Below are 14,277 nucleotides of genomic sequence, written 5' to 3'. Positions count from 1 at the left end.
CCATAAGCCCACCGCGGAAAACCAAACACACAACTCAACTCACATAGCGGTCCTACAGTACACCACTAAGTGTTGCAGTTGCACTACAACTTTTGAGCCAAAACTAACTCCTACTTCATTATAATAACTTGCTATAATGTTTATTTCATACTATCACCAGTAGTTATTTAGGCTGTAATGCTTTAATTCACAATGGCATTGTAATGCACTTTTACTCATTCATTCAAATTACAACATAAAGACTCAAAACATATTCTTTCTTACAAAACTAAAAATATGTGTTGAATGTGTGGAATGTGTGAAATATGTCCTATAAAAGCTAACCATCACAGATATCTAACCATAAACACTTGTTTATGATAAAGCTCTAGGTTAGGCCACGCAATGACACCAGTCTGACCCATGAATGACTCTTCTAGTTATTACTAAGATTGCGTCCCAATCTTGTTAAATTAGAAGAGATTTATCAATGTGATTGTTTAAATAACACGAGTGACTAAAGCACATAAATAGTCTTAAGATGTTAGGCCTCCTGTACAACATAAAACTTTGTGATTTTTATAGTTTGTGACCGAAAGAAGGTACTATGCAATAAAATAATAATTAATTCAGTTGGCTAAGATATCTGTTTGGCAGCACCCCTGTTCCGATATGGAAACATGTCATCCAATGACTTAACTGTAGCATTGGGTGTTGTTTACTCTGAGCCAAAAAGGACTAACACAAAGGCACCCTCCTTAGCACTAAGTGTTCTCAGCTAATAAAGTATGAAATACATAATGTGCCCGTGTTATCTAGTGCCATGGTGTGAAGGGCTGCCCAGGCGGCCTGGCGTGGGTCCCGTTGGCCCCCGGGCCCAGACAGAAGAGGAGACACATTGGGACGAGGACATTGTCCCCTTCCACAACCCCCCTCCACAACGAGTGTATCAAGTTACAATGGAACATGGCCACCACTGGGGCTGGCCGTGTTCCATTGTAACTAAATACCCTCGTTGTCACCGTCTATCACATCAGATTGTTCATTCTGCCTCTTACATTGACATGAGTCCGCCAAATACTCGGACGGCGTGTCTACCCAGGATATTCTGCCAGCACAGGGCTATAATCATTTATTAGGGGGCAAGCAATTCTGTATATATTTAACTGCTTTGCTTCACAAACTTAAAACCGAGCACCCCTAAATAGTTGCCATCATACTATGGCTAGATATTGAAGACTATTAAATATTTTGTCATAATTATCACAAATGTATGCAGTATGATTTCATAATTAAAGGCACAGCGACACGATGCCTAGCACTGTTAATAAGCTGTATGGAACTGATAGTCCTTACCACGTACTGAGTGAGACTGTTCAGTGGGTGTACAGGAATAGCATGTCTTTCGACTGGCTCTCTCAATGGCAGTAGAGTTGGCAAGTGTCCGGTTACTTAAATAAACAAGCATCTGTCATTGACGTCTTGGTATCTTAGCTATGAGATGCTTAAGACTAGAAGAGAGCAATTGTGTTTTTGCCAAAAAGCAGTTTGAAACCAGAGCAGTATGGTAGTAAGAAGGTTTCATTCAGAATATAACTTACATGTTGATTTGACAAGGTCATAAAAACCCCTGCCAAGGTATTTAAGCTTCTGGTTCTCCGATGTCTGCCAGAGCCAGGGACACTTCTCAGCCCTCTGACACCAAGATGCAATGCTTCTCCATGAGCAGTGGTTCAGTTGTAACTGAACCACATAATTCATAATTATGAATACACATATTGAAAAGAAGTATGTTTGAGAAATCTACAGGCAAACAGACAGACAGATTGGTAGATGGATCAATAGATTTATAATTAATAGATCGATAGATCAATTAGTAGATAGTAAGCTCAATAGTAGTTGATCAATCAGTAAATAGATCAACCGATAAATTGATCAATCAATCGTTAGAGAGATTGACTGAAAGACAGTAAGATAGAGAGATAAAACAACTGATAGATGACGATCAATCATTAATAGACTGATAGACAGTAAGAGGGAAAGACAGATATATGGAAAGATAGTTAAATAGACAGACAGACAGACAGACAGGCAGGCAGGCAGGCAGGCAGGCAGGCAGGCAGGCAGACAGACAGACAGACAGACAGACAGACAGACAGACAGGCAGGCAGGCAGGCAGGCAGGCAGGCAGGCAGGCAGGCAGGCAGTCAGTCAGTCAGTCAGTCAGTCAGTCAGTCAGATAGATATAGATAGATAGATAGATAGATAGATAGATAGATAAAGTAAGATAGATAGATAGATAGCTGGATAGTTAGACAGATATATAGTAATATAGATAGATAGAAAGATCAATACCGGTAGTTAGAAGATAGTAAGATAGACAGAGAGAGAGACAGATAAGGAGATAGACAGATAGTCAGACACATCAATAGAGACATCTCACCATCTACCACAGCCCCTGCTGGGTCTCAGTGGCAGCAGTGATACGGTGTCTTTATGGCTGTTGGCTCACACCCGATCTGTCCCAGGGGCTCCAGAAGGTTGCAGAACGCAACACGGACATGGGGATGTGTACGGTATGCCATTAAGAGCTTGGATTAAAGTCCCCAGAGCACATTGTGGGATCACTGGGAGAGAAGACTGGGCCATTAAGCAGCCAGTAAATACCACCTGTCAGCAGAGACAAACTTCCTGAAGAGGCAGTGTTGACACAGTGGGCCAGATACTCAACATGTTTATGGCTGGTCTCGGAGCACACGTCAGTCGGAACACATTGGCGTCTCTTGAGATGCTCGTATGTCGTGTGGCCGATGAGCAGGGTTTCCTTACAGATTGTACAAAACCAATAGTATTTTACTAACCTATAGTCAAGTAATGATTTTTCAAATATGGTATCATGATCGCTTGATTTCAAGTTGTAGAAGCTAGAATATTTTTAAATTTAGGCAGACATACACACTGGCACACACACAAGCACACACACACAGTTCTTGGGAGAAGTAGCTGGCTAGTTATTTGGCAATGGGGCCAAGAAATTGTGCATGTTGTGTTTGGGCGTCAGTTTCAATTTATTGTAGCCGGATATCTAGATGTTATGACTCTTCGGCAATGAGCAACTCTGGCGGGGTGACAGACCGCTACTCTGGAGCAGTAGGGGAGACACAGGGTACAGGAAGAGCATGGAGTTTGGCTTCCAGATGTCCTATGTTATCTCACATGTTAATGCTAACAAAGACAATATTGTATTTCTTGAACTTCCTCGTAATTCCAATATCTGTATGCTATTTGTTTTGTAGTGTTTTTAGGGGACCATACAAGTTAAGTCAATGATAACTAATCTGATTTCAATATGACACATAGCAACATATCTGGAAAAGTAATGCATTTGGGCATTCAGTTGAAAAATGTATGTGTCTGTGTGTCAATCTGTCAAATTTATATATTTTCATATTCTTTGTATATTCAACAACTCTTTAACATTAGTTAGATGGTGACAGCTGAATGCCATTGACATATTGAGTAATAGGAGATTACACCGTATATCACAGAAAGGGTTTGTCAGGTGCAATGGTCCCCAAGAATCTACTTAATAAACTAGCTCAAGATTTTACTATCATCAAAAGAATTTGAGCAAATCACATTATGAATATATTTACATGGATCCATGCAAACCAGGCAGTTGTTTTCGCAGGTATATATAGAAAAACATTCCAAAAAACTTAGTTTTCAATTTATTGCATCTCAAAATTACATCATTTTATGACAGATTCTGATGTGATGCATTGCACAACTTATTCAGCAGGGTCCTTTCCCTGTAAGAATGAGAAAATATGGATATTATACCATAGTGTGAACATGTGTTGTTTTATTGGAGTTATTTCTAAGTTCACGTGCAATAGGTGAATCTACCTTGCCACCATCACGGCTCTTAGTCCTCAGCTTGTTGACCTGAGTCTCAGCGATGTCAGCACGTTCCTCAGCCTCCTCCAGCTCATGTTGAACCTTCCTGCACTTGGACAGGTAAGAGTTGGCCTGCTCCTCCTGTAGGAACATTGTGTTGTGTGTAGTGTTATGTGGCATACAGAAAATAAGTTATGTTTTTTTCGTGTGTATATTTAATGAACTTACCGCTTCCTCAGACTGCCTCTTGTAAGCCTTCACCTTCAGCTGCAGCTTATCAACAAGATCCTGGAGTCTGCAACCATTCTTCTTATCCTCCTCAGTCTAAAGTAAAGAAAACGATTATGCATTACAATTTGAGTCAACAATTTTTGAATATTCATTGATTTTTGAACACATACCTGGTAGGTGAGTTCTTTCACTCTCCTCTCATATTTCCGGACACCCTTAATAGCATCTGCTCCACGTCTCTGTTCACCCTCAACCTCTGTTTCCAGCTCACGCACCTTGAGGAAATGAGTTTATTCAATAAAATAACCTCTTTTTATGGACTATACAGAAATCCTGTGTGATATTATCTTACTCTGGACTCCAGTTTCTGGAGCTGCTTCTTGCCACCCTTCATGGCCAGGTTCTCAGCCTCATCTAGGCGATGCTGCAGGTCTTTCACTGTGACCTCCAGATTCTTCTTCATCCTCTCCAGGTGAGAGCTAGTGTCCTGCTCTTTCTTCAGCTCCTCAGCCATCATTGCAGCCTAGAATAACCAAGGATTTCCTGATTCATTTTCACCAATGAGTCAATTTTTTTTTTTATTGCAGACAATAAATTAAGAATGTACCTATTTCAGAAATCTTTTAGAGCGAGGAACATGAAGAGGGAAGGGTTTCTTAGCTATTAATACTTAAATATGAAAAATATATAAAATATTTATGAAAGCTTTGATGAAAATGAATCAATAATTCCATGACAAGGAAGATCCGATTAAAGCCAACTTACATCAGTGATGGCCTTCTTGGCCTTCTCTTCAGCATTTCTGGCTTCCTGGACGGTGTCGTCCACCTCACCCTGTACTTGGACCAGATCAGTCTCCAGCTTCTTCTTTGTGTTCAGGAGGCTTGTATTCTAAAATAATTGACAAAAATCAATTTGCTTAGTTGTCATAATATATATATTTTAAATAAAGTTTATTTATTAATTATTGGAAGAGTATTCTTGTTTTTTGTTTACCTGAGAGTGCAGCAGTCCAACACGCTCACTAGCATCAATCAGCTCTTGCTCAGCCACTTTGCGGCCTCTCTCTGTCTGTTCCAGAGCCGCCCTCAGCTCCTCAATTTCAGCCACCATGAGACCGTTTCTACGGTCCACCATGGCAGCCTGCTCCTTCAGGTCTTCACCTCCTCTGATAGCATCATCAAGATGCAGTTGGGCATCCTAATATCATAAAATAAATATGTAACTCACAATGTGGTTGTAATTCAACACAATTTGCCAATAGAGTCAGACTGCGGTTTGGCTGTGCAATACAGCAGTTTTGAGATGTACCTTCAGTTGTCCCTGAACATTCCTCAGCTGCTTCTGAGCCTCAGAAGCCTGGCGGTTGGCGTGGCTCAGCTGGATCTCCATCTCATTCAGGTCTCCCTCCATCTTCTTCTTGATTCTCAGGGCATCATTCCTGCTCCTGACCTCAGAGTCCAGGTTACTCTGCATGGAGTCAGTGATCCTCAGGCTGTTCCTCTTGATCTGCTCCATCTCCTCATCCTTCTCAGCCAGCTTCCTGTCGACCTCACCCTTAATCTGGTTGAGCTCCAGCTGGACACGCAGAATCTTGGACTCTTCATGCTCCAGAGTTCCCTAGGTATTGAAACAATGATAGACTAAGTAGTTGCTAGGACATATTTGAATCTAGAAAATAAAAAATATATATATTGGAGCATTAAAACATGTCTTTTGTATTATTTTCACCTCGGCTTCCTCAAGGGCTGTCTGGATCTCAGTCTTCTCTGTCTCCACCTGCTTCTTGGATTTCTCCAGCTCATGGATGCTCTTTCCAGTCTCACCAATTTGTTCACTCAGGTCAGAAATCTCCTCTGCAGTGAGTTAAATATTAATATACATCATTTTATTTCATTCATTGTAATGGGGCTTTATTAAAGCAAAATCATCAACTCACGTTGCAGATTCTTGTTTTCCCGCTTCAGGGTCTCCAGCTGATCCAGAGCTTCTTCATAGGAGTTCTTCATCTTGAAAAGCTCAGTGCTGAGAGAACGAGCCTCTTTCTGAGTTCCTTCAAGCTCTGCCTGGCCCTCCTCGTATTTCTGCTTCCACTCTGCCAGAACCTGCCCATTGTCAATGTGAAAAATGTGTCTGGGTTTGTCATGGATCAATACAAATGTTCAGCCTTCCGGAAACTCAAAAATATCCACATCCACACACCTTATCAAAGTTCCTCTGTTTCTTGTCGAGGTTGGCAGCCAGTCCATTGGCCCTCTCCACATCAACCATGAGGTCCTCCACCTCACCCTGGAGTCTCTGTTTGGTCTTCTCCAGAGAGGCACACTTTGAGTTCACAGCCTCAATCTGTTCCTCAGCCTCCTGAAGGCGCTGGGCAAGCTTTTTCCTTTTAAAGAATAACATGGTTTAATTTGTGGACATCCATCAAATAGAATGTCTATTCTAATTAAAGTATTAAATATTTTACTCACTTGGACTCTTCAAGCTCCTCAGTGCGCTGGATAGCATCAGTTTCATACTTGGTCCTCCACTGAGCCACCTCACCGTTGGCCTTGGACATTCCACGCTGCAGCTCAGCCTTGGCCTCCTGCTCCTCCTCAAACTGCTCCCTCAGAAGGTCACAGTCATGGCGGGCTGATTGCACACCATGAGCAAGAGCATTCTTGGCCTGCAAAAGGTGATGACAGAATTCTCTAATTTAATTAAACTGAAAGTCCTAACTTGCAATGAAATAATGCAACCACCTAGCTTAATGTTTTTGGATGATTGTATACCTTAACTTCTTCCTCAATTTGCCTCTTCAGCTCCTCGATCTGCTGAGTATAGGCCTGCTTGCCTCGGGTCAGCTGGGAAACAAGAGCTTCTTTCTCCTCAAGTTGACGACCAAATTCACCTAGTTTAAGAAAAATGTATGAATTACATCAAAATGTTACTATGACTTATGTTTGAGTGCCATTCTGTGTTTCTTTGGCTCCCAAGCTACATTAATTTTGTAATTACACATACAATAATAATATAAAGAGTCCATATGACTTGAAAATCAAGAATCAAAATGAAGGACAGGGTCATTTAGAATTATGACAAAATCCCTTTAAATAATATCTTCAATACATTTTTTGTAGTTCACAAATAGTCCAGAGAAGTTATTCACTTCAGATTTCCATTGACAAACAAAAGTCAATCCATACTTGCCATTTTCTGTCAACAGCCTTGCTCTCTGAGCACTGATGTCATTTATCTGGCGACTGTTCTCATCACTCTTGGCCTTGATTTCACTCAGCTGGTCTTCCAGGGTACGGCACATCTTCTCCAAATTTCCCTGTTGTTTAAATGTTTACTAGTCAGCAAAAGTGCTTTCCTTGTAATGAAGTTCACACTATATAGATATTTAAAAAAATATTTCACCTTGGCCTTAGCAACTGCTTCCATGTTGCTGGAGAGGTCATCAATCTCCATCTTGTACTCGCTCTTCTCCTTCTCAAGCTTCTGCTTGACACGCTGGAGGTTGTCAATCTGTTCTCCCAGCTCTGCTACACTGTCAGCCTGCTTCTTACGCAGAGCAGCAGCAGTGGCTTCATGCTGCAGGGTGGACTCCTCAAGGTCACGACGCAGCTTCTGGAACTCAGCCTCGCGCTTCTTGTTCATCTCAATCTGAGCAGAAGTGGCTCCACCAGCCTCCTCAAGCCTCTCACTGATCTCTTCAAGCTCTCTGGAGAGATCAGCTCTCTGCTTCTCAACCTTGGCACGAGCAGCACGCTCAGCCTCAATCTCTTCCTCCAGCTCTTCAATACGGGCCTAAAAGGGAGCAATACCATTATTTTCATAAAAAATATACCAAGTAGAGACCTTAGTTATCAAGTGACAGAAAACGTTATATTACCTGAAGCTCCTTGATCTTCTTCTGGAGCTGAGCACCTAGGGACTGCTCATCTTCAATCTTGCTAAGAAGCTGACTGGTTTCGAAGTCCTTCCTGATGATGGAATCACATACAACCAATTAACTTAACCTAATACCTGTACTAATCTTTAAAATGTGTAAATCAGAATGATGATCATACTATACTATCAAATTCGTCATCACATTACTTCTTGATTTTCTCATCAGACTGCTGTTTGGCGTTCTCAAGATCCATGATGGATTCCTGAGCCAGTTTCAGATCACCCTCAAGCTTTCGCTTGGCGCGCTCAAGGTCCATACGGAGCTTCTTCTCTTGCTCCAGAGAACCTTCAAGCTGCAATTTTGTAACGTATGAGAATAATTTATTAGGATTTATTTGTATTAAAATGTATAAATATGTTCCCAAATCATACATGGTATGTAACCTCACATCATCCACTTGCTGTTCAAGTTTGGTCTTGGCCTTGCTCAGAGTGTTGACTTTGTCTTCCTCTGCCTGCAGGTCATCAAGAGTCTGCTGATGTGCCTCTTGGAGGGCTTTTTTCTCCTTTGACAGCTTAGCAACAGTTTCGTCTTGAGACGCCATCTCCTCAGTCAGGTTCTTCACCTAAACAGGGCATAAGTGGGACATAAGTGCTCTTAGTTAGTTTGTTACTTTTCCTCTTCTGTACATTCTTCTGACATTGCAAACTTTACAAACCTTGTTCTCAGTGGCATGCTTCTCCTTCTCCACTTTGGCCAAGGTAAGTTCGAGGTCATCAATGTCCTTCTTGAGCTCAGAGCATTCATCTTCCAGTTTCCTCTTCTTGGCAGTCAGCTCAGCATTCATTTCCTCTTCATCCTCCAGTCTCTCAGTTGTCTCCTTGAGTCTGGCCTCCAGCTGGATCTTACTCTTGATGAGTCCCTCACACCTCTCTTCAGCATCTGACAGATTATCTCCTTCCTGTTCAATATTGATGCCAATATCATTCATATCTCATGTATTTCACTGTGTGTACATGTGATCACAAAAATAAATCATGTTTACTTACAGAGGCCACTTGCAGTGCAAGATCATTCTTCTCCTGCAGTAGAGAAACCATCTTCTCCTCAAGTTCCTTCTTTTTGGCTAGGGCAGTAGCCAGGTCTGTCTTCATCTTCTCATAGTTCTCCTTCATCGCAGAGAGCTCCTTCTCAGTTTCAGCACTCTTCAGAAGAGGCTTGATCTTGTAGTACACTTTCATCCATGGCCAGGTTTTGACATTCATGAATGAGCGGATGTTGTACTGAATTGTATAAACAGCCTCTCTGTAAAATATAACCATTATATTAAATAAGGCTTTTCAGTATTGTACCAAACTGTAAAACATAAATATATGTTATAATATGCCAAACATGCCTTCTCTCCATCATCTTCTTGAACTCCTTCCTCATTTGGAAACCACGGCAGAGAGCCTGAATCATTCCGACCAGAGTTGCAAGCTTCTCATCTCGCATCTCCTCAAGAGTACCCAGAAGACCAGCTTTGAAGAACACCTTTGAATTGGTTTTGGAAATTCATTATTATAATTTCAGAATAATCAAGGACATACCGCAACTATGTGTATTATTCATTCGGCAGAACATATACCTTGGTGTGTCCAAATTTGTACTCTTCATGATTGACATCAATTGACCCAAGCAGTTTCTCAGAAGCCTTCTTGTTGTCAATGAACTGACCCTCAGGGATTACACTGGCATTCAGTACTTTGTACCTGTCAGAGTGGGTTGTGGTAGATTTTATTATTCAGATGCATTCCTTAAGGTTTATTTCAAGTGGTTGATTGTTAAATGAGCACATACCTCTGCTTGAAGTCAGCATAGAGGATTCTGCTGGGGAAGCCCTTTCTGCAGATTCTGATTCCCTCAAGAACACCATTACACCTCAGCTGGTGGATAACCAGGAAGTTCTCCATCAGACCTTTGAGAAGTTACCACTCTGATTATTTAAACAGATTATCACAAAACCCACAAAAACCATATAGAGAACTGAATGGGATTCTACCTGGAGTCTTTGACTCATTGGGAATCAGGCAACGCACAAAGTGAGGATGGGTGCTCCTCAAGTTGGTCATAAGCTTGCCCAAGTTCTCCTATAGATATAAAATATACATTGAATTAAATGTTACAGAGGAAAATCTTTTGACAATCACAAGATTAGGGTTGTCCAAAATTCTCACCCTGAACTGTGATGACACAGTCTGCATTGAACCGCCCTTCTTCTTTCCTCCTTTCTTGCTACTATCTATGAATTAAATAATGATCAACCCATTGAATGAAAACACACATTTAAACATGTACAAATGGTAACAGGTATGGTTTAAGAGTTAAGCACAAACAAGTTTAAATGTTGATATCACAGAGCTGCATTGAAGTATGGAATATAATATGTTAATAATATGTTTCCTATTGTGCAGATGTAAGACCTAATATAATAATTTTACCTTCAGAAGCTACAGGTGGGTACAGGACAGGCAGCAGTTTTACTCCAGATTTCTGGTATAGTTGCACAACAGAGTCATTCAGAGGATCCTTGTTCTTGTCCAGCCAGCCAGTGATGTTGTAGTCCACAGTACCAGCATAGTGCACCAGGGAGAAGTGGGCCTCAGCCTTGCCCTTTGCAGGCTTGGGCTTCTCAAATGCCTTGGTCTTGCCAAGATGTTGGTCATACAGCTTTGCCTTGAAGGTAACGTCTGAGGCCTTGGGGAACATGCACTCCTCTTCAAGGATGGAGAAGATGCCCATTGGCTTGAGAGAAAAAGGATTGATGAAACTAATTAGGAAAATAACTTTTCAGGCACACAAAGAATGAATATATAGTTACAATGGTCATGTCTACCTTCTCAATAAGCTCAATGCAGGCAGCCAAGTCCATGCCGAAGTCAATGAACTCCCAGATGATACCCTCCTTCTTGTACTCCTCTTGCTCCAGGACGAACATGTGGTGGTTGAAGAACTGTTGCAGTTTCTCATTGGTGAAGTTGATGCACAGCTGCTCCATGCTGTTGTACTAATATGGAATGTGAGTTTAGCCAATGTTCAGCCACTGCAACATGGCTCTGTCCAATTATTTTCAATTACTTACATCAAAGATCTCAAAACCAGCAATGTCCAGCACACCAATAAAGGATGATCTTGGCTGTTTAGTGTCAAGCATCTGGTTGATACGGATGACCATCCACAAGAACATCCTCTCATAGATAGACTTGGCCAGGGCACTCACAGAGTTCAGCACCTATAGTCAATTTCCATTAATATTATAAGAAACAGGGTAGACGATTCATTTAGGACAGATTATAATTCCTTTCTTGACAAATGATTCAAGGTGTTGTACCTGAAATTCTAAATTACTAGGAATTATTCCATAATAATTTACTTACCTGAGGTACAGTCTGTCCCTTGGTGACATATTCATTTCCGACCTTCACTCTTGGGTAGCACAAACCTTTCAGCATGTCAGCAGAATTCAGACCCAGCAGGTAGGCGACTTTGTCAGCATCTGAGAGTTCATATGAAAATATGTTGTTCATGAGATCCTTCAGAATATGCAACAAAAACTTTCAATAAGGAATTATAAATAAACCTCTTGGAATATAGCACTTTAAACTAACCTTCTGTGCCTTCTGGCTCAGCCTGCTCCTCACGCTGCTTCTGCTTGAACTTCATGTTACCGTGGTGAAGCACAGCACCAGTAAGCTTATAGATGCCCATCTTCTCATCATTATTGAAGCCCAAAATATCAATAGCAGTCTGTATGGAAAATACGTATAATGCTTATTACATGTTATCACTTTCATATGTCCTTCTAGAAAAGTTAATAAAAGACTACATTCACTGACATCAGTAGCATCCAGCTCCTCTTTGTCATCAATGCTGGCCACACTGATCTGACCCATGCTGCACATGGGGAAGTCGTAGGGGTTGTTGGTGATGAGGGTCATTTCTGAGGGATTAAACAGGTGTCATTTTCTGCCCGTATTTTTCAAATTAATTTCTCACCTGTTTTCTGCAAGCTAACATACCTTTTGAATCAAAGATTGAAATTCTTGCTTTGCACTTGCATGTGTCCAAACATTCCCCTTAAATAGCTAAACTTCAGTAGGACTATTTTTTCCTATCTAACATTACACAAGCTCACCAATGAGCTCAGGTTTGTGGTTGGTCATCATCTGGTAGAAGATGTGATAGCCTCTCTCAGCAGGAAGCTGGAATGTCACTCGGGACTTCTCCAGCAGATCTATAAGGCCCATTCATGAATCAAAACCTATTCCACCAATAATGAGAGTTTATTCATTGGTGTTTGGGTACCAGATACTTACAAGTCTCAATGTCAGCACTGGACAGTTTACCAGAGGTCCCAAAATGGATTCGGATGAATTTACCCTGTTTGAGAAAACATTATTCATTACCTGTTTAAAGATCCAGTATTTCATTGTGGTTGGTATTAAATTATGAAATTATCGAGAAGTCTTTACTTACAAAACGAGAGGAGTTGTCATTTCTCACAGTCTTGGCATTACCGTAGGCCTCCAGCAGGGGATTGGCTGCAATGATCTGGTCCTCCAGTGACCCCTATGATAAACATTACTAAGTGTTTTAATACCAATAATAAGGATGTCATTATCTTTATGACTCACTGAATTTTCTTTTTAAACATACCTGTATCTTTCCAGCACCTACGTCCTTCTTCTTGTCACCACCCACTGAGATAGTAGCAAAGTACTGGATGACACGCTTGGTGTTCACAGTCTTTCCAGCACCGGATTCGCCACTATATATAGCAAAAATACATTAAGCAGTCATATATAATTTTTTGGTATTTTTATATTATGACTAACCACTGCAAAACTTACGTGATCAAGACAGACTGGTTTTCCCTATCTATGAAGGAAATATGAAGAAAATACTTATATGTTAAAATAGTTTAACATGAGTAGCAAAACTCTTTGCCGAATACTGATAATGTATATATCAACTTGGCTTGTAGGCCTACATACCAGTAAGCATGAACTGATAAGCATTGTCAGAGACAGAGAAGATGTGGGGTGGAGCCTCCATACGCTTCTTGCCTCTGTAGGCGCAAACAACATGCTGATCGTACACTGGGAGCCACTTGTAGGGGTTTACAGTGGCACAGAACAGCCCAGAGTAGGTCTGAAAGAGAAAACAGTTATAATGAAATTTACAAATTTACTAACATTTCTAAGATGGGATCTCAAATATATTGCACCTCACTATGTCCTTTACTCAAAACACATCTTACGTAGATCATCCATGCTGCATAACGCTCTTTGAGGTTATACAACACAGAGGCTTCATTGAGATGGGTCATCATGGCCATGTCCTCAATCTTGTCGTACTTGGGAGGATTCATGGGTGTGACATCATCGTCTTTGACGGTCTTTTCCTAAAAGGGAAACCCATTTTTAGTTTTAGCTCCTGTGTTACTATCGCTGCCCTTAAATCAATGAAGTGCAGCCTACCTCCTTTGTATCATGAACTGTGACGGTGACTTTGCCACCTTCCCTCTTAGTGATGGTACACTTGAGGTAAAGTTCCTTCACATCAGTCACATATGCAGCACTCTTGGCATCGAAGGGCTTGCTCTGGGCCTCAAGCCTCTCCTTCTCTGGCTTCCGGAGGTAAATGGCAGCCTGGCCGTAAACGGCCATCTCTGCGTCCGTACTCATGGTGGAGGCTTATTTCATGCAAAACATATACTGATATTTTATCACCTGTTTTAAAATAAATTGTAGATGATGAGAATGTTTTGTGATAAATATCCCTTACCCTTTACTTCCACTCAACCAACGAAGAAATTGGTTCCCTAAAATTAAAGATAGTTTAGATTAAATAAAATGTCATGCTTTTGTTCCACCCACAATGTTATGGAAATAACCAGCATAATCTGAATATAAACCCAGAAATTTAAATATAATATATAAATATAAATATAATATAAACCCAGAAAGAATTTGGAATAAATCTGAACCTATGACTCATGCATCCATCTCGATAGTAAGGATATGGCAAAACTAATGTTAAATTACAACATCAACACTATGCAAAGTCAAAGAAAAAGAAAGCCATTCTATACCATGAGCTTTCCTAAGGATGATGGATGAATAATCAGTCAGACTTACCACCAGTTGTAACTTCTTCTAATGTCTCGATCCCATCCCGGGCCTTCTTATATAGAGGAGCGTGTGCATGGCATACGCTGAATATGGCCATGCCATTGAAATCTATTT

At 40.9% G+C, this 14,277-nt stretch overlaps 2 protein-coding genes across 2 annotated transcripts; both read right to left on the bottom strand.

Annotated features, from left to right (window-relative positions):
- Positions 1-4,860: 4,860 nt before the first annotated feature.
- Positions 4,861-11,967, bottom strand: LOC311367599 (myosin heavy chain, fast skeletal muscle-like; the record flags this gene model as incomplete). Its single annotated transcript, XM_084486419.1, has 23 exons — positions 4,861-5,001; positions 5,107-5,310; positions 5,563-5,730; positions 5,842-5,966; positions 6,050-6,215; positions 6,313-6,496; positions 6,582-6,778; positions 6,885-7,003; positions 7,303-7,429; positions 7,516-7,905; positions 7,991-8,081; positions 8,197-8,342; positions 8,439-8,615; positions 8,709-8,951; positions 9,040-9,273; positions 9,618-9,741; positions 9,830-9,947; positions 10,471-10,774; positions 10,866-11,036; positions 11,112-11,261; positions 11,407-11,525; positions 11,638-11,776; positions 11,866-11,967. The coding sequence occupies 23 exons, from the start codon at positions 11,965-11,967 to the stop codon at positions 4,861-4,863; spliced, it is 3,939 nt and encodes a 1,312-aa protein (XP_084342545.1).
- Positions 11,968-12,150: 183 nt separating this feature from the next.
- Positions 12,151-13,716, bottom strand: LOC311367596 (myosin-1-like; the record flags this gene model as incomplete). Its single annotated transcript, XM_084486417.1, has 8 exons — positions 12,151-12,263; positions 12,346-12,409; positions 12,506-12,598; positions 12,707-12,797; positions 12,880-12,907; positions 13,024-13,180; positions 13,290-13,433; positions 13,510-13,716. 8 exons carry the CDS (start codon positions 13,714-13,716, stop codon positions 12,151-12,153), a joined length of 897 nt encoding a protein of 298 aa, XP_084342543.1.
- Positions 13,717-14,277: the final 561 nt, after the last annotated feature.

The sequence above is a fragment of the Micromesistius poutassou genome, assembly GCF_964030765.1.
Source record: "Micromesistius poutassou genome assembly, chromosome: 22".
NCBI classification, from domain to species: domain Eukaryota; kingdom Metazoa; phylum Chordata; class Actinopteri; order Gadiformes; family Gadidae; genus Micromesistius; species Micromesistius poutassou.
The sequence above is the reverse complement of the archived record's forward strand: the minus strand, read 5'-3'. Positions and strand labels throughout refer to the sequence as shown.